Genomic DNA, 27797 nt, shown 5'->3' with positions numbered 1-27797 from the left:
GAGGCAGACAGTGAATGTGGGGACTGGCTGGCTGGTGTCATCCATTCACCCTATGAGTCAACAGATGGCCACTCTTCCAGCAGGATCCAAGCAGGCACACAGGGGGACAGGTTTGCTAGTTATTGGGAAGTCCAATGTTACATGCACTATGGAGCCCCTTAGGGAAATAGAATTCAGGGCTGAAAAGGAGTCCAATGTGTGTTCGGTATGTCTGATGGGGAGCCTCATCCAAGATGTGAAGGGGGCCTTGCCTGCAGCTATTGAAGGTGGTGATGATTAATAGTTTAGGGTACTAAATGGTGAGGTCATCAGCACCCTTGCTTGAAATAATTGCAAAGGAGGATGGTGAACATCTATTAAAAAATAACAAATTTTAAAATCAAGTTGTATCCTCACATGACTATTGAAAACACAGTCCTGACATTGTGAGAATTATAAAAGAACAATCATACATTTGGACAAAACACAACAGAATAACTAGATTTATCTTTTGCTATTAAGCAAGGATAAAATATCAGTACAGACATAGTTAAAAAGAGGACAGGTGACTGTGGCTAAGTGACTACTTAGAAATAATTGGTGACTGAGCCACTCTGCAACACATTAAAACTCACACCCAATATTGTGGGAAAAGTCCTGACATCACACAAAATCTTAAAACAGAAACTACACTCACCTTACTATCAGTTAAGCTAACACACACATCTGTGTTCAGGTCATCATATAAAACACACCCAATTAAAATATTTTGTATCGACACACTGGGGGTGTAAGAGAAAGCCCTGCATCAACGGGCAGTGTCCCACTCCAAGCTTGCCCTCGAGTTGTCATATAAAACACACTCAATTAAAATATGTCATATCGACAGCTGTGTTCCACATCTGTGACACACTGGGGCTACTTGGGACAAGATAAAGCCAGGTTTCAATTGACAAAGTCCTGCTTTAACCCTTTTAAGACCTACTTCTTCAGCTCATTGTTGTCTGAGGGTCATAAGCCATGATTGCACTGATGGTTTTACTGAAAGCAGCTTATTACTCCTCACTTCCAGACACTGAGCCTCCCCACCAACACATGGTCTTCTGGGTCACAAATATGGCAATAGCCTGCAGGGGGACTGAACAGCAAGCAGAAGATGGGAGGTAGCAAGCCTCCTTGGCAACAGCAGCAGCGAGTTCATTTCCCCTGACCCCTATGTGCCCTGGAACCCAGCAGAAAATTATTTTGTACCTTGTTGCTGCAGAAGGCAGAGAGCATCCTGAATTTCTTGAACCATCTGATATGCTGGGTACATATGACCAATAACAAGTAGGGCTCTTTGGGAATCTAAGCAGATAAGGAATTTATTGCCGCAATACCATCTCATCTGCTCTAGTGCCCTCAGGACAGGACAGCAAACAATTCTGCATAATAAACTGAAAACTGTTTTGGGAGCCCTGTCCTGGGGACACTGTCAGGGAACACAATGGAGCAACCGATACAAATCCCCATGCTTAGACCTGTCTGTGGAAGCACTAATAAATCCAGTTGGTGGTTTAAAATGTCGATAAATTTAATTTTAATAATATATTCTGGGGTACAATTATTCCTGTATTCAGTCAATTTAAAAAGTAACCTAAGCCTCATCAGCAGCCAGGGATATCCCATATTCCACTCCCAGCTTTGGACCCCAGTACACTTCACCTGTGGTAACCGAAGGCTCTACTTCACACTGATACCAAATGGTTTAATTTGCTCGTGGAAAGTTACAGAACAGATGTTCTAGTGGCGGCTGTGCAACGGAGATGAATGCTGATGATTAGGGAATGGAAAGAGCCCTATATGCTCGGGTACCACAAGGAGAAAATTTTGAATAAACAGTGGAGGCTTACAAGCCATGGCACACAACCTGGACTTGTGCAACAAGTCGCTGTTGACTGCCTAATACCCTCATGGTGAATTGCGTCCAGCATTTTCAGGTATGAAGGCATTGCTGATCCACAAATCTAGCATCCATATTCAAGCAGGGGTCGCACAAATGCTTTACAAAGTCAGAATAGACGTGCTCTGTTGACTACCTATCACTAACGCATCTAAAGATTTTATAATTAAATTTTCCTCAAGACATTTAAGTCTCATCTTTATCTACAATAATGATGGAACCTGAATAAATGAATTAAAATTTGTGCCACGGCTGGGTTCAAGTCCCATCTGATTTGCTGAGTACATATGACCAATAAAAAGTAGGGCACCTTGGGAATCTGAGAAGACGAGGAATTTATTGCCATAATCCGGCCATGGTACAAATTTTAATTCATTTATTCAGCTTCCATCATTATCGTATTTAATGATGGTCAAAGCCCTGAGGGATCTGATCTTCAGTTCTTTAAGATGGGGCAGACATGTCAGACTCTCATCGAAAGTGAGACCCAGATATTTCATCTTTTCCTTAAAAGTGAGAATGGTATCACCCAGTTTTAAAACAAGTGAATTAAAAAGAGCAGGAGCATTTAAAATCGACACACATACAGCTTTCTCCAAAGAAAATTTAAAACCTAATATGTTTGACCATTCTTCCAGCTACCTGATCATCAAGTGTAACTGATGATTAGCCATTGCAAGTTTGGTGGTGGCACAGCAGATGGAGAAGTCATCCACAAACAAAACAACACTGTGCAGGATGCCTTGTGCATGTAATACTGTTGATTGAAATGGTGAACCCTACTACGCCTAAAACACTTCCTCGAGGGACGCCGTTGCCCTGCTTAAAATGGCCAGATAGGGTATTCAGACAGGACATTCCCGATCTTGTACCAAAAATACATATATGATAGGAAGGGCTGTATGAATGTGGAGAGATGTCCAAGGAAATACCGCTTGCAAAGCTACAACAAAATATTATGGCTCCAGTTAATATCATAGACTTTTCCCAAATCAAAGAGTACACCGAAAAGGTGTTGGTAATGTACGAAAGCCTGTTGAATTGTAACTTCGAGCAGGATCAAGTTATTGAGACTGGAATTATACCTCTTGAACCCGCACTGGGAGCGAATGAGAAGTGACCTGGTTTCGAGAATCCACACTAGTCATTGGTTGACCATATACTCCACTGTCTTTCCTATGCAGCTTGTGAGGCTGACAGTATGATAACTACTGGGGTTAGTCCAATCCTTCACTGATTTTAAAATTGTGATTAAAACAGATTCTTTCCACAAGTTGGGAAAGTCTCCTGTCATCCAGATTTCATTAAAGAGTTGGGTTCAACTTTTTCAACATGCTGTACATTATCAGGTCATGACTGGGCACAATATGATGAGCAGAATCCAACTCCCAAACAGAGAAAGGTTAGTTGTATTCTTCAACTTTGGTGGAACGAAAATCAAAACCAACCCTTTCCTGCATCTCCCAATAATGACGGGAAGCTGGATTCTGGCTAGAATCAGCTGTAATGGTCTTGTACAGTTCAGCTATAACCTGAGCAATGTCTCTCAGTGATGTTAAGAGGCACCCCTGCTGTCATGCAGAAGCTATTGGCAGTTGTGAGTTCCACCTGGAAATTCTCCCAATGGCTTCTCATGCTCTGCTTGTGGGTGTAGACCTACTGATGATATTCAGGAACTCTTGCTTACTCTCTCAAATTATTTACTATTATGATGCTCAACACGGCAATCAGCAATAGTTCGCATAGAGTGACCTAGGTAACTGTTATGACACTTGCAAGGAATATTACAAATCCCCTGGTATCTTTAACAGGATGCAACATTTCTTTAATTTTTTTAGGTGGCCAGATGGCCAGTCCAATTCATCGCCTGGTTAAGACTCTACATATTTTAGTTATTGTTGTACTGTAGAATGGAAGCTGCACTATGTGTGGGTCCTAATGGCTTCATTGAATTGCTTTGTGTGTGTCTCAGTTTCCTCGACAGTGTTGAAGTAATATCACAGACAGAATGCTTGTTACTTTTGAAGTAGTTAACCTCGGATACAAGGTGCTCCTTGTCTAAAATAGTCTTGGCTCTAGCTATTTGGGTGCTTAGCATAGCGCTCTTCTGAGATGGATCACGAAAGCTACATCCACGGAGGTATGTCTGTGTGCATTGGTTTTCAATAGACAGAATGGCTGTATTATCACTCTGCTTTTTGTTCGACCAATACATCTAAGAAAGGCAACTTCCTGTCCTCCTCCATTTCTGCTGTAAATATGTGAAGACATATAATGTTCATATGGTCAATGAACTGCTTCATCGACATATCTGAAGAAACAGGCTGGATGGATGAGAGCACTATTCAATGCTTCGAAATCCTCCACGAAAAAAATTATCTATGACAGGCGAAAGGGGTGAACGCATGGTTGTTTCATCAGTCATTTCATAATAATTTCCACAGTCTGCCAAACTGCAGAGAAATCTTCATGATAGTTCCTTTACATGTGTTACTGTAAGACCAATTTCTTGCTATTTAAGGTCATGATACACAATAGATGGACACGTACAGTCACTGTAACACACTGGACTTGCATTTGGGAGGACAACGGTTCAAACCCCGTCCGGCCATCCTGATTTATGTTTTCTGTGATTTCCCTGAATCTCTTCAGGCAAATGCCGGGATGGTTCCTTTGAAAGGACATGGTTGATTTCCTTCCCTAATCCGATAGGACTGATGACCTTGCTGTGTGGTCCCCTCCCCCAAATCAACCACCCAACCAGTCACGGTAACACAGAGGACTTTCAAACTTCTAAGTGAAAGATGAATTGCTTTTCCATCTAATGCATTTGCCTCTTCTTCCAGTGATGATGATCTCAATGACAGAAACTGGTATACAGTAAAGATTTATTTATACAGTTTATGGTTAAACATGCAGTTCTTTAAGTCTAAATATGGGTCTACAGTGGTCTGCTATACATTGAGGTCACAAAAGTCATAGGATACCTCCCAATATCATGTTGGACATCCTTTTGCCTCGTGCAATGCAACTCGACTTGTCATGGACTCAACACGTCATTGAAAGACCCCCGCAGAACTAATGAGCTATACTGCCTCTATAGTCATCCATAACTGTGAATGTGTTGCCAATGTAGGATTTTGTGCATGAACTGACCATTCAATTATGTCCCATACATGTTCATGGGAGTCATGTTGGGCAATCTGGGTGGCCAAATCATTCGTTCGAATTGTCCAGAATGTTCTTCAAACCAGTCATAAACAACAGTGGCCCTGTGAAATGGCGCACTGTCATCCATAAAAAATCCATCATTGTTTAAGAACAAGAAGTCCATGAATGGCTGCAAATGGTCACCAAGTAGCCAAACATAACCATTTCCTGTAAATGATGAATTCAGTTGGACCAGAGAACCCAGTCCATTCCAAGTAAACACAGCCCACACCATTACGAAGCCATCACCAGCTTGCATAGTGCCTTGTTGACAACTTGGGTCCATCGCTTCATGGGGTCCGCACCACACTCCTACCATTTAATCAGCTCTTACCAACTGAAATAGGGACTCATCTGACCAGACCAGTTTCCCACTCGTCAAGGATCCAACTGATTGGTCATGAGCCCCAGAAAGATGCAGCAGGTGATGTCACGCTGTTAGCAAAGGCACTTGCGTCAGCTGTTTGATTGATTTTTGCAGTTATTTGAAGCAGTGTTGCTTATCTGTTGGTATTGAAAATTCTACGCAAATGCTGCTGATCTCGGTCGTTAACTGAAGGCCATCAGCCACTGCATTGTTTGTGGTGAGAGGTAATGCCTGAAATTGGTATTCTTGGCACACTCTTGACACTGTGGATCTTGCAATATTGAATTACCTAACAATTTATGAAATGGAATGTTCTGTGTGTCTAGCTACAAGTACCATTCTGCTTTCAGAGCCTGTTTTAATTCCTGTTGTGTGGCCATAATCGCATTAGAAACCTTTTCACATGAATTACCTGAGTAGAAATGACAGCTCTGCCAATGTACTACCCTTTTACACCTTGTGTATGGGGTACTACCACCATCTGTATGTGCAAATATCATTATCCTGTGACTTTTGTCACATTAGTGTAGATGCCTATACTTCGGTTAAATACTTTGCCACCTTGTATGAAGGGGAGAGCTGATAACACAGATGGTTGGTTTCAGTGGTATGCCATCTTTCTGTACATTGGCATGCAAAACATAAGGACAAAAGTAGCTTTCACATGACATGTTACTGGGAAGCTTGACGAAAAAGAAAAAAAAAAAAAAAAAAAGCTGCTACAGTATAATACAGAAGACAACTGAAAGAAGTACACAGTGAGATGAACAGAAATGACAGTTTTATTCAAAGGCAATTCTTACACTGAAGTCAGCATGTTTATGATGGTTCCCTGGGCATTACAAAAGGCAGGATATGGTTCTTAACAGTGTTCCACTCGTCCACCTGTACATTTGACAATTGTCGGATTGTCGCTGGTGCATATGGGTGTGCTGGAAAACATCTCCCCATTGCATCCAACACATGCTCAAAGGGCTTTAAGTTGAAGGAATGGACAGGCGAGGCCATTCACCGAATATCCTCTCGTTTCAAGAGCTCCTCCAGCTGTGCTGTTCGATGCAGTCTCACATTATTATCCATAAAAATAAAGTCTGGGTTGAATACACCCCTGGAAAGATGCAGAAGGGGGAGGAGTAGAGTGACATGTGTTCCTCCATTCATTGACCAGTGAGTGCACCATGTTAAAAGACTTGAACATCAGTAAGCGAATGCAACATTATTGATCACCATGAAAACAATTATGTTCGACAACGTTACTGGATGCATTGTGTGTTTCCACCTCTCGCTATATGAGGGTGCATCCAAAGTCACTAGTCAAGCTACATATGTTCTCATCTGAGAAGGGCATGTGACCCCACCTCTTGTAGGTCCAGTCTGTATGCTCTAGGTATCATTGCAAATGGAGCTGCAGATGTGCGGGTATCAACAGAAAACAATGTACTGGTCCTTGGGCAAAAATACTACCCCCATGCAGTTGCCATATCACTGTGAAGTGTGAGATTGCATGGCTTCTAGTTCTGTTAAATGTGTTGCAATTGCATGCAGAGTTTGGCAGGGGTCCCTTCTTGCCTGTTGCACAATGTAGCAGTTATCTTCATCTGCTGACGTAGTTGACCGTTAGCAACCACCTACTCTTCTTCAGTCAGCAGTGACTGTGGTTTTGAATGGTTCCCATGCATGTGAAACAATGCTGTGAGCAATACCAAACTTCTGGGCAACACTCATCACACTTTGCTCTCCTTCCAATTTCCCTGATTCTTCCCTATGTGGAGTCATCCAGATGTTGTCTCCAGGTCACCACAGTAAATCATAACTGCTTGCTGACTGACACACACATTGCCTTTTCCCATTCCTTCAACCACCAACCACCTCATCCTGCAGGACTACCCCTATCTGGTACTATAGTCATGCTGACCTAATGCAATGTGATATCCCGCTTTCTCTGCATGACTTTGAGATTTCTGCCAACAAGTTCTTGCACTTTAATTCATTTCTATTGCATTATTAATATATTATATTAATTTATCTATCTCATCCTTAAGTTTTGCAGATTAAGTTATTTAAGGCAGACTTTACGACTCGTGTTCTTCACAAATTTGTCACAGGAGCCAGAGTTCATCCATCTTCCAGCTAAGTGACATTGTAGGATGCCATTAGAGAATCTGATGGCCTTCATCAATGTTGTCAGGGGATAAGAGGGTGTCACCTCAGCATGCACCGTGATGTAATTCAGCCAATCAGATGTCATTTTATGAATACAGATATGGGAGCCTCACCAGTTTCATAACAGTCAGACTTAGCTCCCTGATGATGATAATGGAGGCAATCATCTAAAGCTCAGAGTTTTATCTGAATTTGATGCAGCAAGATGACATGCAAACGTTTTATCCAAGAGCTCTATTGCAAAAAACCGGATAGCAATTTTGCAGAGGTTATTTTTGCCCCTAATATTTTTATCACACTTTCCACTATTTTTTGAGAAACATAAGCATTCATAATCACAAAAGAAATTAAAGAATATATGCATGATAAAACAGTTGTCAAAATACAAAGTTTTTTCTGAAAGTGTCTCAGTAAGACGTTCTAGAACAAAAAACAGACATTATTCTTATGATATACTTCTGTATTATGAAAATATTATCCCTGTAAGTCATAAAAATCTCCCCCTCATCCCCTCCTCAAAAAAAAAAAAAAAAAGAGCAATTGTAAATGTGAATAATAAACTAACTCCATCAATCATTTATCTCTTATCAATTGTTTACATCTAAGCTAAGGGTTCTCCAATCATGGTTGCGCTCTATATATAATACGAAGCATGTTGTATAGAAAAAAAAATTTTAAATCAACAAAGAAACTCATCAGTATTGGAGTCATACTGTGTGTCAGTTTTACATTGTAGTAAATACTGATACAGACATATCTGCACTGCACACCAACATGCAATCAAGTAACCACGAACATGTAAAATCTATAGCAATAAATGTTGATTATCGGCCATTTCTTTCTAAATTTTCTATTTACCATTCCTACTGGAACAAGTAACCCTTGATCTAGAGGCTAAAAAGAGTTGAATACATAACACCAACCTTAACTTTCTCTCTTCTGTGGTCCTTCATAGTGACAGGACTGGATGCTGTGGAGCTGTCAGGTGTCTGTAAAGGTCCTAGCAAATGTAAATTTATATTTGAATAAGTATTAGAATTGATCTTCCAGTTCTGAGCACCCAGGCCAAATTCATCTTTGTTTTCTTGCATACTTTGTGGCTTCTTCTCAATGTTTAAGAGTGAATCAAACTTCTCTGACATAATGTTAAATTCTGTGTTATCCATTGTGTCCTGCTTGTCACTGTATAATTTACTGGAGGAAATTATATAATGATCATCTTTTGCATTAAAGCTGTTGGTCACCTCATCTTCTGGGTCAAGTTCATCTTGAAACCTTGTGACAAGAGGATTTGTATTGTCCACATCACTGTAAATCAAGCAAAAAGACACAAGAAAATTAAATTTAATTTGTACATATAAAAATTGTGCATATTTTTAATAACTATAATAATTATTTTTTTAAAATAAAATGGTAGTGGTAGATGCTCCTCAGCTATTGTGCTTTCACCATTCATCTGAGCTCACAGATAGTCTCTCTTCTGTCAATCTATAGTGTCCAAGATGAGGCAGCTAAGGTGGCAGCAGAAGATGAAAGAGGCCATAGGCATGGAGCAGGAGAATTAGGATTAGGAAGGGTGGAGGGGGGAGGGGGGAGAGAGGGGGAGGGTGAGAGAGGGGAGGGGGGGGAGAGGGGGGAGGGGGGAGAGAGGGGGTGATAGAGGGGATGAGGGAGGGCAGGGGTGGGGGGAGGGAGGGAGCGAGAGGGGTGGGCAGGGGCAGGGGTGGGGGGACGGAGGGAGGGAGCGAGAGGGGAGGGCAGGGGTGGGGGGAGGAAGGGAGTGTGAGGGGAGGGCAGGGGCAGGGGTGGGAGTGGGGGGAAGGAGGGGGAGAGAGGGGAGGGGGAGAGGGGAGGGGAGAGAGGGGGTGATAGAGGGGGTGAGGGGGGCAGGGGCAGGGGTAGGGAGAGAAAGGGGGGGAGAGATGGGGGAGAGAGGGGGGGAGGGGGGGAAGAGGGGGGAGGGGGGGAGAGAGAGAGAGAGAGAGAGAGAGAGAGAGAGAATCTGGGAAGGCGGGGAGCTACTGAGAGAGGAATGAAAGAGGTGGGGAGTGGTAAGAAATGACAGCAGAGATACAAGACTGCTACATGCTTCTAGCTAAGGATGGCTAATTCAATTGCCCATGAATATACAAGAATGAGTCAATTATTACCCCCAATTTACCTATATTTTTGTTTATTTTGGTAGTACTGTCATTTTAGGTTGACGACACATGCATTGTTTATTTGTTGTTATATCTTTGCAATTTTCAAGCTGCTAGGTTAGTTTCATTATCACTGACATGCTGTTAATCATGACTGCTTCGCTGTCTATTTGCACCAGAGAAGAGCAATGTTCTGTGATCCATTTTTTGTGGTTGGAAGGTGTATCAGGCGTAAATTCATCGAAGACTTTTGGTACAGTACGGGAACAGTGTTTTGCCACAACGGAGTGTCTACGAATGGATTGAAAAATTACAAAATGGTCGCACAGTTGTTATGCACGATGAAGGAGCCGGACGACAGTTTACCGCCACAAATGAAGAAACCACTGAGCATTCATGTGAAGTGATTCTCTTAGACGGACGATTAACTATTGATGAAGTGGCACAACGTCTGCAAATTAGTCACGGTTCTGCAAGTTTGTGCACGATGGGCCCCAAAACAACTCACACAATTGCATAAACAAATGCGCTTGGCCATCTGCAAAAAACATTTGGATCGCTACGGTAATGAAGGGAACAACTTCTTAGACAGGATCATTACTGGTGACGAAACATGGATCCATCATTACGAGCCGGAGAGTAAACGGCAGAGTATGGAATGGAAACATCCAAATACGCCATGCAAGAAAAAGTTAAAGATCCAACCATCCACACGAAAACTGATGCTTACGGATTTTTGGGATGCACAAGGTCCAGTACTGGAACATTATGGGGAAAGGGGCACAACAATAAACAGTGTACATTACAGTGAGATGCTTACTGCCAGGCAAAAGCTTGCAATTCGAAGCAAACGCCGACGATTATGTCAAAAGGTGTTGCGTTGTTGCATGACAGTGCTCGTCTACATACTGTTGCCCACACTGCTGAAACACTCCAGAAACTCAAATCTGAAGTACTGGATCATCCTCCATATAGTCTCGATCTTGCCCCTTCTGACTATCACTTGTTTGGTCCACTCAAACAGGCATTAAGGGGGCGACAATTTGCCTCAGACAAAGCAGTGAAAGAAGTGGTGCATTCATCTACATCTACATCTACATCCATACTCTGCAAGCCACCTGACGGTGTGTGGCGGAGGGTACCTTGAGTACCTCTATCGGTTCTCCCTTCTATTCCAGTCTCGTATTGTTTGTGGAAAGAAGGATTGTCGGTATGCCTCTGTGTGGGCTCTAATCTCTCTGATTTTATCCTCATGGTCTCTTCACGAGATATACGTAGGAGGGAGCAATATACTGCTTGATTCTTCGGTGAAGGTATGTTCTCGAAACTTTAACAAAAGCCCGTACCGAGCTACTGAGCGTCTCTCCTGCAGAGTCTTCCACTGGAGTTTATCTATCATCTCCGTAACGCTTTTGCGATTACTAAATGATCCTGTAACGAAGCGCGCTGCTCTCCGTTGGATCTTCTCTATCTCTTCTATCAACCCTATCTGGTACGGATCCCACACTGCTGAGCAGTATTCAAGCAGTGGGCGAACAAGCCTCACAGCTCACAGCTCAGCCAAGAACCTTCTTTTATGAGGGAATCAGGAAGCTTGTACACCGATGGATCAAGTGCGTTGAAACACAAGAAGACTATGTCGAAAAATGATGTTCTTGTAAGTTTCCTATTTGATTAGAATAAAATTTTGTAACTACTTTGCGGATAAGAATCGACTTACCCTTGTAAATTTTTCTGTGCATTAGCCTTCCATATCCCGAGATAAAAAATAACATCCCAGTCTTTGTTCATAAAGTGTCAGGACTATAAAATCAGAATCAATGATGAGATCTTTACAATCTGGGTTAATGGTCCAAAAACACTTCCTTGTTCTTCCAGAAACTTATCACCTATTCTAAAATTTCCCAAGTCTCTTCCAGTAAGTGAACTATCTTCTATATTAACTCACCACAAACAGATTTTCCATGGTGTATTGTTACACACATCTAACACCTCCCACCCATTTGCTAAGAAATCAAAAGCAAATGCAACAACTAAACAAAATACTCTGCTCAGGGTTCAACTACTTTTTGTCATGCCCTAACATGACGAATGTTGTTGTTGTATTTAGTCCGAAAACTGGTTTGATGCAGCTCTCCATGCTACTCTATTCAGTGCAAGCCTCTTCACCTCCAAGTAATGGCTGCAACCTATGTCTTACTAAATCTGCTTACTGTATTCATCTCATTGTCTCCCTCTATGATTTTTATCCCCCACACTTCCCTCCAGTACTAAATTGGTGATCCCTTGATGTCTCAGAATTTGTACTATCAGTTGACCCCTTCTTTTAGACAAGTTGTGTCACAAATTTCCTGTCAACCCAAACTATTCAGTACTTCCTCATAAGTTACACGATCAACCCATCTAATCTTCAGCATTCTTCTGTAGCACCACATTTCAAAAGCTTTTATTCTCTTTTTATTAAACTGATCATCATCCATGGTTCATTTTCGTACATGGCTATACCCTTCCCAATACTTGAATCTATCTTCGATGTTAAAAGATTTCTCTTATTTCTCTTCTTCAGAAATGCTTTTCTTGCCATTGCCAGTCTACATTTTATATCCTCTCTACTTCGGCCATCCACAGTTATTTTGCTGCCCAAATAGCAAAATCCATCTACTACTTTAAGTGTCTCATTTCCAAATCTGATTCCCTTAGCATCATCTGATTTAATTTGACTAAACTCCATTACCCTTGCTTTGCAGTTGTTGATGTTCATCCTATATCCTCCTTTCAAAATGATGTACATTCCTTTCAACTACTCTTCCAAGTCCTTTGCTATCTCTGACAATTACAATGTCATTGGCAAACCCCAAAATTTATATTTCTTCTCCCTGAACTTTAATTCCTACTCCAAATTTTTCTTTGGTTTCCTTTACTGCTTTTTCAATGTACAGATTGAATAACACTGGGGATAGGCTACAACCCTGTCTCACTTCCTTCTCAACTACTGCTTCACTTTCATGCCCCTTGACTCTTATTACTGCCATCTGGTTTCTGTACAGGTTGTAAACAGCCTTTTGCTCCTTGTATTTTACCCCTGCTACTCTCAGAGTTTCAAAGAGAGTATTCCGGTCAACACAGTCAAAAGCTTTCTCTAAGTCTACAAATGCCATAAATGTAACCTATCTTCTAAGATAAGTCATAGCAACAGTATTGGCTCACATGATCCAACATTTCTCTGGAATCCAAACTGATGTTTTCTGTAGTCTGCTTTTACAAGTTTCTCCATTCTTCTGTAAAGAATTTGTGTTAATATCCTGCAACCATGAGTTATTAAACTGATAGTTTGGTAATTTTCACACCTCTCAGCAACTATTTTCTTTGGAATCGCAATTACCACATTCTTCTTGAAGTTTTTTTTATTTTATTTTTCTTACACATCAAGTTCCGTAGGACCAAATTGGGGAGCAAATCTCCAAGGTCATGGAATGTGTCAGTACATGAAATTACAACATAAAAGTAGTAACAGATAGAAATAAAATGTTTATGAATCCAAAAAAAGTCAATCCATATATTTAAGTAAATGCAATCAACAATACAACAAAAATCAGCTTAATTTTCCAAGGAACTCCTCGACAGAATAGAAGGAGTGACCCATTAGGAAACTCTTCAGTTTCAATTTGAAAGTGCGTGGATTACTGCTAAGGTTTTTGAATTCGAGTGGTAGCTTATTGAAAATGGATGCAGCAATATACTGCACACCTTTAGGAAGTCTGATCCAAACACAGGTTTGATTTCTGCTGAGTATTAACCAAGTGAAAGCTGCTTATTCTTTGGACTAAGCTAATATTGTTAACAAGAGATGACAGTAAGGTATATATATACTGAGACGCTAATGTCAAAATACCCAGACTCGTAAACTGGGGCTGACAAGAGGTTTGTGGACTTACAGCACTTATTGCCCAGACCGCCCGTTTCCGAGCCAAAAACATCCTTATAGTATGGGAAAAATTATCACAAAATATAATAACATATGACATAAGTGAATGAAAATAAGCAAAGTACACCAATTTTCATGTCGAACAATCACTCACTTCAGATACTGTTCAAATAGTAAAAATGGCAGTACTAAGTCTTTGAACAAGATCCTGAATGCGGGCTTTCCACGACAGCTTACTATCTATCTGAACACCTAGAAATTTGAACTGTCCAGTTTCACTAATCATATGCCCATTCTGTGAAATCAAAACGCCAGGTTTTGTTGAATACTGTGTCAGAAATTGTAAAAACTTAGTCTTACTGTGATTTAGCATTAGTTTATTTTCTACAAGTCATGAACTTAGGTCATGTACTGCACTATTTGAAAACAAGCCAATGTTGCACACAACATCGTTTACTACCAAGCTAGTGTCATGAGCAAACAGAAATATTTAGGAGTTACACGTAATACTAGAGGGCATATCATTTATATAAATAAGGAACACGAGTGGCCCCAACACTGATCACTGGGGGATCTTCATTTGTAGGCCTACTGGCATTTCTTCCTTCCTGACACTTCTCCAATAGTGTGTCATCTTCGAGCTGGCCACAGCACCGGATATGCAGCACTTGAATACTTTCGTAACTGATTCACCTGACATTCTACCCCAAATAGTAATGAGCTACTGGCCCAGCATGGATTTTCAAGGCTTTTTAAACGTTCCTCCTGAAGTGAAAGTATGGTCTCCTTGAAAAAGCCACTGTTTGTAAAACTGTCACAAATGAGCCTTGAAAGTTCTATTCACAACAACATCCATTACCTGAAGTTGTGTGGTCAAGCTGGCAGTAATTATTACAAGGTCCGAGTTGTTCTTTGCTATCAGCTCCTTACCTTCCTGGGTGATGTGTACCCTAAAAGAATCCGAGAGTAACATTTTCCTTCTCTTAAACAAAGAGCCTGCTATTCTGTTGCAAACAACCTTCAACCAATCTAGCATCAGGTTATTTGTCATCCGTTTGGCATTTAAAGATAAGTTCTGCAGTCAGTTTTTATTTCGGTATTATTTTTCTATGAAAAATCATGCATGGGGGGGAGCTTGCTTCCATCTGATAATGCATCCCGCATTACTATTAGCCTTGCCTTTTCACTGCTAGAACTTTTTATAGGGATACTTTTATTGCCTTTCATGCTGACTGTAATATTTGACAGCACATCAAACTATAAAGGTACCTGATTGGCATTGACCATACGGTCTAGCAAACGGACATACTGTATCCTTAGATTGATTATATGATGTTGATATGCAAGAAGCTTTTCATCAAATGCCACAGGCAGTAGCTGAGCTAGCATTGTACTTTGTTGTAATGTAAGCTTCGCCCCCTTCATCGTCCTCACTTGCTGCGAGACATACAGTTGGAAAATTCCTCTTTATCTCCAGTACCTTCATTTGGCTAATTTCTCTGGCAGTAAGTAAGTCTTCATTGAATTTTTCTTGCATACACTGAACAGTCTGCTGCGCCAACAGATAAAACCTTCCCTGGTTCGGTCACCTGAAAATTTGGCACACAGAACTAGCAATCTTTAATTTATTCTTCATCTGATGCCACCTACAAACATTTTCTTCTGTGACACTAAAGTTCCTTTCTGCTGCACATCTGTTCATGATCTCTGCTTTATTAATCACCATTAACTTAAAATTAGTGTTGTATGCCCGCATGAATCAACTGTGAACCATGAAAACACAGAATAATGTTTCTCAACAGGCGCAGCTCTAATTTGGATCTATTATTGATTGCTACAATTTACAGTTCTTGCAGCACTGATTATATAGGCAAATTGAATGGTCCCCTCGGCTCCCTACAGCTGAATTTGGATTAACTTTGTAGCTAACCTACAAAATCAACAATGCTGCAGAACAGTGGCAGCTTTAGTGTAGTTTTTATGAACATGTACCATACTGACTAATAATGTAATGCAAGTAATCTGCATTGAACACATGTCAGCATGGATTTCTTACTGTGAACTACCTAGGTATTATAAATTATTAATTTTTCTTGCATACACTTATTAACAGCCAAAGACCCATCTGTGGACCTATAATAATGCAGTTATGTTCATGCAACACATTAAATTCTATGTAAATACAGAATGCAAGTACAAAAGTTTTAACAAAGTAGATACTGTAAGCATGTCACACAATAAAACAAAATCAAGCAATCTGTTTATGATATTAGTAATGTGACACATTTTTGCAATTTGAAAATGCTTTGAGTATATTCGGTTACTGTGGATGCCCAATGTAAGTAATGGAAAAATTCATTTGACTAACAAAATGGATCATTATTGTACAAAAGATGAAACACTGACAATATTTTTTTTTTTTTTTGTGTGTGTGTGTGTGTGTGTGTGTGTGTGTGTGTGTGTGTGTGTGTGTGTGCGCTTCACTAAAAATTCAGTTCATTGTGGAACACTGAGAATGAAGGCATGCAGTCAGCTGTCAGACTGTGCAAACTGACGGGAGCAAATTGGCAGCATCACATTGTACTCTCTCTCTCTCTCTCTCTCTCTCTCTCTCTCTCTCTCTCTCTCTCTCTCCCCCCTCCCCTCCCCTCCCCTTTTGCTGGGTATTCAATGCCTATTTACCTTCTAAACAGGATTTTTCATGAACATATTACTATTTCATCCACTGGTTTGGACAATGAAGTTTACGAGGTGGTTAATTTAAACACTGATGGTAAGTATAGTGAGGAATACAATTAAACAGTATTCCACTTTCACACGCAGCAGCAACAACAACAACAAGAGTGACAGGAGACAATGAGATAAAAAAATTAAATCAGGAAATAAATCTCGAACCAGTAAAATACACACATCAAAAAAAGTTTTGCACCACCTCGGTTCCAAGAGTTCTGGAACCTGTACAGAAAACTGGAATAAAGATCAACATAAACATCAAATCCGCCCTTTTTATTGCTCATGAAAACCACACATTGCATGTCATACCACCATACAGCAAGACCTTCAGAGGCGGTGGTCTATATTGCTGTACACACCAGTACCTCTAATACCTAGTAGCACATCCTCTTGCATTGATGCATGCATGTATTCGTCGTGGCATACTATCATGTCCATCAAGGCACTGTTGGTCCAGATTGCCCCACTCCTCAACGGCAATATAGCGTAGAGCCCTCAGAGTGGTTGGTGGGTCACGTCGTCCATAATCAGTCCTTTTCAATCTATCCCAGGCTTGTTCAATAGGGTTCATGTCTGGAGAACATGCTGGCCACTCTAATCGAGCGATGTCGTTATCTTGAAGGAAGTCACTCACAAGATGTGCACAATGGGGGTGCGAATTGTCATCCATGAAGATGAATGCCTCGCCAATATGCTGCCGATATGGTTGCACTATTGGTCAGAGGATGGCATTCATGTACCATAAAGCCATTACGGCACCTTCCATGACCACCAGCGGTGTACAGCGGTCCCGCATAATGCCGTCCGAAAACAGCAGGGAACCTCAGCCTGACCGGGTTGCCTCCAAACACGTCTCCATTGATTGTCTGGCTGAAGGCATATGTGACACTCAGTGGTAAAGAGAACATGATGCCAATCCTGAGTGGTCCATTCGGCATGTTGTTGGGCCCATCTGTACTGCACTGCATGGTGTCGTGGTTGCAAAGATGGACCTCGCCATGGAGGTCGGGAGTGAAGTTGCACATCATGCAGCCTATTGCGCACAGTTTGTGTCATAGCACGATGTCGTGAGGCTGCATAAAAAGCATTATTCAACATGGTGGCATGGCTGTCAGGGTTCCTCCAAGCCATAATCCGTAGGTAGTGGTCATCCACTGTAGCAGTAGCCCTTGGGTGGCCTGAGCGAGGCATGTCATCAACAGTTCCTGACTCTCTGTATCTCCCCCACGTCCGAACAACATCACTTCGGTTCACTCCGAGATGCCTGGACACTTCCCTTGTTGAGAGTCCTTCCTGGCATAATGTACCAATGCGGACGCAATCGAACTGCGGTACTGACCGTCTAGGCATGGTTGAACTACAGACAACATGAGCCGTGTACCTCCTTCCTGGTGGAATGACTAGAACTGATCAGCTGTGTGACCCCCTCCATCTAATAGGCGCTGCACATGCATGGTTGTTTACATCTTTGGGAGGGTTTAGTGACATTTTTGAACAGTCAAAGAGACTGTGTCTGTGATACAATACCCACAGTCAACATCTATCTTCAGGAGTTCTGGGAATAGGTGTGATGCAAAACTTTTTTTGGTGTGTGTGTGTGTGTGTGTGTGTGTGTGTGTGTGTGTGTGTATATGCCACAGGCTTGTTTCTCTATTGGGAAAGTCTTCTCACTGCCCTTTGGCATATTAATCCTATAATAATCTGACACTGCATATAAGCTGCACATTTAAATTTTGAGGAAGAAATAAAAATAAATATTTTGCACAAAAATAAGCTGCACGCTGACTGAGAAGAGAAAAATTACCAGAAATTTACTTGTTCAATACAACACAGTGGCACTTAACGGTACCATATTTTGTCTTATTCACACTCATCACTATCAATACTGGTATTGAGTTCATGATCCTGAGTCTCCCTCTCATCACCTTCTGCATTCTCCTCCCACAGTATGTCATCCTTGCTGCAGTCCAGTGCATTCAACATGCATCATTTCTTAAACCCCCTTGATGATGGTCTCTGATGCTATGGAGAGCCATGAATCATGAATCCACTCATGCAGAAGGGTGTCAAATGGCTTCTTAATCTTACTGGATGGTGTAAGGGCATGGTCTTCTCCCAGGAGCCAATCTGAATAAATTTTTTGGAAATATTCTTGAACAGCTTGTTTACGGACGCATATAGCACCTGTAGTTGTGAAGTCATTCCTCCAGGTATTACAACAAGGTCTGTCTTTTGTGCAACAAGTTAATCTTTTACTTCAGCAGTCAGATGTCCCTTAAGAGTATCCAAAACTACCATGTCTCTCTTAGCATGCATTGCTCCAGGTCTGCAGTTCCAAACAGTGGACAGCCAGTCAACAATCTGTTGCACTGTCATCCAGCCCTTTCCTTAGAAACTAATCGCTACGTCGCTACGAAACTTTTCATTGGCATAATTTCTCACTTCAGAATGACATAAGGGGATAATTTCACCCATCCACTGTAACAGCTAACATCACAGTTATTCTACGTTTTTCATTCCTGGTTCCTCTTAAAGGGATACTTTTCACCCTTTTCATGTCTACTGTCATGTTCCTCGGCATCTCGAAAATTACTAGTGTTTTGTCAGCTGATGAAAAGGGCACGAGCGACTCTTTTGCAACTGGATAATGTACTGCTGGGAGTCAAACTGTTTCCTCCTCAAAATCTGCTGGCTTCTTTGTGCTACTGTAGTACTTTGTAAGAGATCAAGGCATTTCTCCACATAAACCAACGACATCAACCAATACTTCCACACTCTCCAGGAAATGGCACCTTGTAAAAGCACTGTCTGTATGGATGGAGATGCTTGTGAGTTTGCAAGAAGCTGAGGTCTATGCCAGCGATAGCACAGCTGCTGGCAGTGTCATCCACACTTGACAAACCTCAATGGATGACCCAGACAAAGCGTCTTACCATATCCACTCCCACAGTCTTTCCCCAATTCCCCAGACCCCATCCCAGGTGTGACGTGACACATGCTGAGTAATTAGCCTTGCACCATCTGGGGTACCATGATGTTGACCAAATAGATCCACAATACTCGTTGGATCAAAATGGAGAACACTGAAAAGAGAACAAAAACTGAAGGACTTAATGAGACTGCAAACACCCAAGCATCAGGGCTGGAACTGATGGAAATTGTTTCTGCAATTGTATTGGGTGATCAAACCAGTCCAAGAAGTGGAAACTGTTACTGTGATGTTGGACCAGGTCAAGATTAAATCCTTGTTTGAGACTATAGAGGAGGAAACTTCTCAAAGAAAAGAAACAAAAGGAATGTAAAGAAAGGCTTCCTAAACAAAAATGGAGGGAACTAAAAGGTCTTGAACCTAAGACCTCCTAAAAAAGACAGTCTCAGAGTGAAAGGGGTAATCAGATCCCTTCCACCTCTAAGACAGAGAACAAGAGAGGAGTCTAATACTCTCACTTCTCAGCATAAAGGGATCCAGAAAAAGCTAAGGCAGGAAACTAAGGCAGGAAAGACTCTTTCCTTCTCATCCCGTCCAGTAAGTCTCTCCTGAACCAGGGTTCTAGATGACTTTCCCAAACTCTACCCCTTTCTTCCAAACATCTCCAGTCCTTTTCCTACACCCCTCTTCTTTCTCCTTCAACCCTTCTGCCAGAAGAAGGAGTGACTGGCTCCAGAAGCTTGCATATGCAAAACCTTTTTTTATACATGTTTTCTCCTGCTTCCTGGTTGATACTAGATTTTTTATCCATTCAATTGCAGTGTCAAAAACTGATTATCTTCGCTGTTACACATGTATATTAAGTTTGAGGTTGAAATGGGTGTTAAACAGACCCTGGCCTATAGGAAACCTAGGAAAACAGATTGGGACTCATATATGAAAGATCTAAACTCATGCGTATCTCAAGTCAAAACTTTGATGAGGAACCCATTAGATTTTGAGGGAATGGCAGAGGCAGTAACATCTGCCATCACAGCTTCATATTTAGAGAACTTCCCAATCACCAAGAAGTGAACAAACAGGAACGTACCTTGGTGGAACAACAATCTGGAAGTGAAAAGGAAACAGATAGAAAGACTGTTCAACCTTGCACAGAAGAATGGACAACGGGCAAAATATCAGGAGGCCCTTGTCAAATACAACCTCATGATTAAGCCGGCAAAGCTTATCTACCTCGAAGGTATTTTGTGAGGAATTGGAAGGTACAGCTACTTGTTCTAGACTTCATAAAACCCTCACTAGAATACCAACTAATCCAGGAGGTATTTTAAGGAAGGAGGATGGTAAGTATACAAGGACAGTGAGTGACATGTTGGATGTGCTCTTTGAGACTCACTTCCCTCAGTGCACTCTGGCAGGTAACACATGCCAGGAGCCAGTCCCTGAAAGACATTGGTTTACATGTAATCAAAGGGAAAACTAGGATTCTACCAGAGAATGAGTTGATTTTATGAAATCCAGTGGACAATGTGAATGTTTCAAGCACTCATCAAGCCCAGATTGTATCTTTCCAGTTCTACTAAAGCAAACAGGAGAGGATGTAATTCGATTCCTATGTAGACTGTTTAGGGTCGGGTCAGCATAGTAGCAACAATCATTCCTAATTCTTGGAGAACACTGAGGGATATTTTCATTCCGAAGCCAGGGAAATTCATCTCACCAAGGCCAAGGATATAAAACCCATCAGCCTGTCCTCCTTTATTCATTTAAATCCATGTGATCTGACAATACACAGTGAGTTACAGATGTTGGATAAAATTTGTTAACATTTTTAACCAATATTATGGGGAGATTATGGTATTATAACACACTGCAACAACTTGACTAAAATAGCTTCACCGAGTTGTTCATGTTCTGCACTTAAAAATAAACAGCAAAATAACTTTTCTAGGTATTCTTTTACAGAGTAAAAACAGTGACACAGCAGACAGGACTTCATGGCTTTACGAAATTGTATGTTGTCTCCAACAGACTTAGTACATGTGTGAAGCTTGCTGAATAGTTGGACGTCCATGTGGCCCTCTTCTGGATTTTGAAAATGCTCAGGTCAGTTGAAAAATTCCCTAGAATAGCACACCATATTTTAGGCAGGCCCATACATATGCATAGTGTGCACTAGTTACTGTTTTCTGGCTAGCACATGATTTCAGCATACTCACTGCATAGCAGCCAGTACTTATTCTGGCAGTTACCTTTTCAGTATGTTTATTCAATTTCAGGATATCTTTTACCCACAGACCACAGATCCAGCAATTTGAACACAGCATTTGGATTTATTGGTTGGTTATTTGACATTACAAGTGGTTGAGAGGGATTTGCATTTTGTGTGGTGTGAAAGCTCATGGAAACTGTTCTTTTTAGGGTTGATGGTTAATCTGTTGATTGTAGTCCAGTTGCCCAGTTGTTCAGTAGCAAAGTCCACAGCCTTCTGGACAGCCTGTATGTTCTCTCTTTTAAGGAGTGCAGTTGTGTCACCAGCAAATACTATGGTTCTGTGTGCATCTCCATTCAGGCTCAAATCATTACCGTATTTACTCGAATCTAAGCCACACTCGAATCTAAGCTGCACCTGAAAAATGAGACTCGAAATCAAGGGAAAAAAAAAATCCCTAATCTAAGCCGCACCTGAAATTTGATACTCGAAATTCAAGCGAAGAGAAAAGTTTTAGGCCGCACCTCCAAATCGAAACAAAGTTGGTCCATTGTAATATGAGACACAATTTAGGTCGAATGAATGACGTTACAGCTACAGTAGTTTGGTTCGAGTCATAAGCTTAGCAGTTAAGCTTTACCAGGTAGCCATTGCTATGCGTCAGGCACTCCGTCCGTATTTATTCGGGTACCCTTCCTTTTTCATGTGTTTCGTCTAGCTTGAATCGATTGCTTATTTTTCTTTGATCTGATAATTGCCATTTTCTTTGTTATAGGTGTTTACGTCACTCTAAACTGAAAATGCATTACTGTACTGTGTCATGCATTGTTTGTCGCATCCTGATAATGAGTGTTAACGACTTGTCGCCTCTCACGGCATGCCTTCCTTTTGTGCACGCTACCGCTGCTTTCAATTAAAAAAGAAAAAAGAGAGAGGAATCGTCTCATTAGCAAAACAATGGCAAGAGACTGCTATTTGTTGTTACTTACACTGCTGCTTTCTTTGATAATGATCAACAAGAACCAAATGATAGACTGCGTATGATAGAAGATGTTCTGAACGAGAGTTTAGCGAAAATTTTTCTCCGTTTGAAAATCTTTGTAGACGCCTCTTTAGTGCATTACATTCTGCATATAAATTAGAGTCATCTTAGATTTAAAAATCTAGTCAACTGCCGTGCTTCATTTCTGACTGTATCACTATTAGGCATAAGAATAATACGAATATAAACATGACATGATACATATATTCTTCCACGTTTGCTGTTGTCTCACTCTAGTTTCGTAGTTTATTAGGCAGACAGGATTTAAATGAGATAGCAGCAAACATGAAAGAATACATGGCAAAATGTTTATGTTCATATTATTCTTATGATGAAGAGAATACTGCAAGTGATTCACAATTCATAAGAGTTCCTATTAGCAACCATCTCTTCTCACAGGTAGGAAAAAATTCAGAACATAGAGTTGGCCATATTGACAAACATCCCAAACAGTCTTGCCAGTCGGATTTTCATAGTACATTGAAATGCTGCTACATTCGAAGATGAACAATACGGAATTTGTGTTTACTTCATTGGATAATGTATGAAAATGCAGTGGTCGAAACTCGAGGCGGAGAAAAAAAGCTCGTCTTCCACCTTTTTTTTTTTTATTTACTGACGCAGAGGTTTTTGCGCCAGTATTTATCCTTGTGCCTGCAAAGCATGCCTGTGTAGCGCCACATATATTCGACGGCAGAAGTTAGTTGTGGCGGCACCTACCAACAGGCGGTTTTTTGGATTACAAAAACCGGAAAAAAAGTGCGGCTTAGATTTGAGTAAATACGGTAATATACGGGATGAATAGTAGAGATCCCAAATACTGAGCCCTGTGGTACATCTTGTTTAACAGTTTACCTAGTAGATAGGATATTGGTTATTGAATTGAGTTGATTATTAGTGTACTTCATGTTAACTTTCTGTATATGATTGCTTAAGAACAATGAATCCATTTGTCTGCACATCCCCTGATGCCATACTGTCCAGTTTCTTCTAAAGACACTAGAAAAACCAGTTATTGTGCACATAAGGGAGAAGAGATTAACTGAGGTTCCTCTACATGTAAATCAACACATGAAACAATCATGTGAAACGGCATTTCCCCAAATTGTTTGGAAGGTGGAAAAAGTTCTACACTTTCAGGAAATATTTCTATGCTGGACATCGAGGGGGCTTTTGACAATACAACATTTGAATCCATGTCTAGAGCTGCAGATGAGCATGGCACCGAGACCACGACATGCAGGTGGATTCAGACCATCCTAAGCAGAAGAAAGATAGAAGCCACCATGATGAATGAGAAAATGGCAATCAAAACTACTGGGCAGTGTCCACAAGGAGAGGTGTCGTTCCCACTACTGTGAAACCAAATGGTGAATGGACACACTGAAGAGTTAAATACCAGAGGCTACTTATGCAGATGATTCAGTCATAGTAATACTTGTCAAATTTGCTGGTGCTCTTAAAACAATGGCACAATGTGCACTAGACATTGTGGAATACTGGTGCATAAAACAGGATCTAGGGATTAGTCTCAAGAAAACTGTTGTAGTACCATTTATGAGAAAGGAAATCCAGCACACCTACTGGAACCTCAAGCACCTTGAAAAAATTCTACCAGTAGAAGGGATAGTGAAGTATCTAGGGATAACCCTGGATGTGAAAGTTTCATGGACCCCTTGCATAAAGTATATATGTTACACGGCAAAAAGTACTCATATGAGCACTAGAAGGACCCGTGATAAAAAATGAGTCTATATCCCAGGAATATGTGCTGGATATACAACACTGTACACAATCACCTTAACATGGAAAAGAAAATTGAGGATGGTTCAAAAATGGCTCTGAGCACTATGGGACTCAACTGCTGAGGTCATTAGTCCCCTAGAACTTAGAACTAGTTAAACCTAACTAACCTAAGGACATCACAAACATCCATGCCCGAGGCAGGATTCGAACCTGCGACCGTAGCGAATTGAGGATGGGTTAGATGACGATCAGTTTGGCTTTAGGATAGGTAAAGGCACTAGAGAGGCAATTCTGATGTTGCGGTTGATAATGGAAGCAAGACAAAAGAAAAATCAAGGCATATTCATAGGATTTGTCAACCTGGAAAAAGCATTGGACAATGTAAAATGATGCAAGATGTCCAAAATCCTGAGAAAAATAGGGGTAAGCTATAGGGAGAGACAGGTAATATACAATATGTACAAGAGCACATCGAAGAAGCAATGATGGAAATAAAAGAAAGGCTCAACAGTGTAATTAAAGTTCAAGGTGAAAGGATATGAATGATATGATTCGCTGATGACATTTTTATCCCGAGTGAAGGTGAAAAAGAATTACATGATCTACTAAATGGAATGAACCATCTAATAAATACAGAATACGGATTTAGAGTAAACTGAAAAAAGATGAAAGTAATGAGAAGTAGCAGAAATGAGATGATGATGATGTTTGGTTTGTGGAGCACTCTACTACCAGAAATGAGAAAAGCAATAAACTTGACATTAGGATTAATGGTCACTAATTAGATGAACTTAAGGAATTCTGCTACCTAGGCAGCAAAATAACCACTGACAGAAGGTGCAAGGAGGACATCAAAAGCAGACAAGCATTGGCAAAAAGGACATTCATTGCCTAGAGAAGTCAACTAGTATTAAATATAGAGCTTAATTTGAGGAAAAATTTCTAAGAATGTATATTTGGAGCAGCATTGTATGGTAGTCAAACATGGACTGTGGGAAAACTGGAGCTGTAGAGAATCAAAGCATTTGAGATATGGTGCTACAGATGAACTAAAAATTAGGTGGACTGATAAGGTAAGGAATGAAGAGGTTCTATGCAGAATTGGAGAGGAATGGAATACGTGAAAAACACTGACAAGGAGAAGGGACAGGATGATAGGACATCTGTTAAGCCATCAAGGCATGACATCCATGGTAGTAGAGGGAGCTGTAGAGGGTAAAATCTGTAGAGGAAGACAGAGATTGGAATACATCCAGCAAGTAACTGAGGACATAGCTTGAAAGTCCTACTATGAGATGAAGAGGTTGGTACAGATGAGGAATTCACGGCGGGCCGCATCAGGTGGGTCACATTAAACCAGATAGAAAAAATTATGGGGCTACAGTATGGTAGAATAAAGCAGAAAAGAAGGTGACTGCTAAGGAGCTTGGCAACATGCAGAGACTGGCCTGTTTAGCCATAACAGGCGGAACTGCTGGGATGGAGACCATGTGTCCATTAGACCTTTGGGTTACAATGGAGGCAGCGGCAGGGCATACATGTTAAAAGTTGGAAACAACTGGATTCCTGTAGGATATCCACAATTCTAGACTGATATAGTGAGTGTGGTAAATATAGGAAAGATTGAGGAAATGGTAGCTGACCATAAAGTAACTCTAGCTGCTTTAATAAACCTTTCAATGTAAGAACTGAAAGAAGGGAGCAGTGGAAGAATGAGTTACTACATTGTTCAGGAGACATGGTCTGTTTTACTGACAAGTCAAAAACAGATGAAGGCACTGGGGCTGGAGTATGCATGCTGTGGTCCCTGGTCATTCAGGAGTTAGTAGCAATGAACAAGCTGATACACTGGCAAGGACAAGCATGATGACTCCATTTATTGGGCCAGAACCCATCCTAACCACCACTAATGGGATGGTAAAATCAAAACTATGTGGCCTGAATCAAGAGGCAGCATGCAGAATATTGGACTACAGTCCAAAAACAAAAGCATAGCAAGCTGATGATACTGAAATCATGTTTCAAGAAAAGTTCTGTAATACTGAACTTGAACAGGAAACAGATTAAGCTCAGGGTAGGACTCATGACTGGCCATGGAGACTTTAAGAAAGGCCTATATATGATGGGTATAGAAGAAGAAACCTCTAACTGCAGACTGTGAGATGAGGAGGATGACACTGCACCACATATAACATTCCAGTGCAAAGCTCTGGAAGGCAAATTACACAGAATATTCAGGTCAGTAGAGGCTGAAGAAAATGTAACTAATAAGTTACTAGTAAAGAGTCTCCTACTACTTCTTAAGGGTACTGCTTGGTTTCACTTGAATCACAGCGAGCAAACCCCACAATAAACTCAGTTTCAGTGTGGACAACACTGGGCTAAGACCACTGTTGGTTTTGTCTCCCTGCATAAATCAATTCAAATCAACATTCCCACCGAAGTCTCCTCGTGGCATGTTTAAGACTCTTGCAATTTCCAAGACCTTCAGTTGGATTATTTCTCATGAGACAGGCATCCTATTTTTCCTCTTATCTTGCATATAGGAAAGAACCTCAGCTTCAAGTGACGATTTTCTTGTTGTAACAGCCATCTTCCATTTTTCTAGTGAAGCAACCCAGCATCCCGAATGTCAAATCAAATGCCATTCAGCCATCTAATTTCCAAACTGTTATTTTACTGGGCTAGCAGTTTTGGGGATATATTATGCCATCCTCAGGCCCCCTGACTGACATGAAAGAAGATTCTAACTCAGTTCCAGTCAAAATAGGGGCCAGCATTCAAAGGCTGGTATCTGTAAATTTCTGCTTGATACAGTGATCACTTCAAACATCATCTGTTGACTTTTTGAAGTGATCACTCTATCAAGCAGAAATCTACAGATACCAGTCTTTGAATGCTGGTCCCTATTTTGACCAGAACCGAGGTTGGAATCTTCCTGCATGTCAGTCAGGGGGTCTGAAGATGGCATAACATATCACAGAAACTGGTAGCCCAATAAAATAACAGTTTGGAAATTAGATGGCTGAAATGTGTTTGATTTGATATTCAGTACTGAACAAATGAGTCCTGCAACCATCTCTGAAAATATGGACAAACAAAGACTTAGATTCAATCAGTCCACACTTTCTTCCAGCCCCTCTGTTGGTTGTGGTTTTGGCATAATGCAGAACTATAAGTTGAAACTTTCACTCAACTGCATTGAATTCCTTGGCTTGATGACAATTTTCACTCTAAATGGTTGTTGATATTGGCATAAATCAGGCTTTCCTACCAGTATCCAACTGAAACTGAATTATAAGCTAAAGAACAATATTGGTAGACCTACACAATGTGAATGCCAATAAAATACTGGTAAAAGTTTGCAGTGCTGTGTAATATAATGCACTGCCACCAGTTTCAGTTACA

At 40.9% G+C, this 27797-nt stretch overlaps 1 protein-coding gene across 4 annotated transcripts in view; it reads right to left on the bottom strand.

The window, feature by feature from the left end:
* Window positions 1-27797, bottom strand: part of LOC124555162 (rab-like protein 6) — a 194564-nt gene that overhangs the window by 39778 nt on the left and 126989 nt on the right. For all 4 annotated transcript variants that reach the window (XR_006968521.1, XR_006968522.1, XR_006968523.1 and 1 more), the window contains exon 9: window positions 8585-8969. Coding sequence is in view for 1 of the 4 variants with exons in the window: in XM_047128983.1 (XP_046984939.1) it covers window positions 8585-8969 (385 nt within the window). In the remaining 3 variants the exon portion in view is untranslated. The remainder of the gene's footprint in view (window positions 1-8584; window positions 8970-27797) is intronic.

This window comes from Schistocerca americana, chromosome X (genome assembly GCF_021461395.2).
Source record: "Schistocerca americana isolate TAMUIC-IGC-003095 chromosome X, iqSchAmer2.1, whole genome shotgun sequence".
NCBI lineage: Eukaryota > Metazoa > Arthropoda > Insecta > Orthoptera > Acrididae > Schistocerca > Schistocerca americana.
The sequence above is the reverse complement of the archived record's forward strand: the minus strand, read 5'-3'. Positions and strand labels throughout refer to the sequence as shown.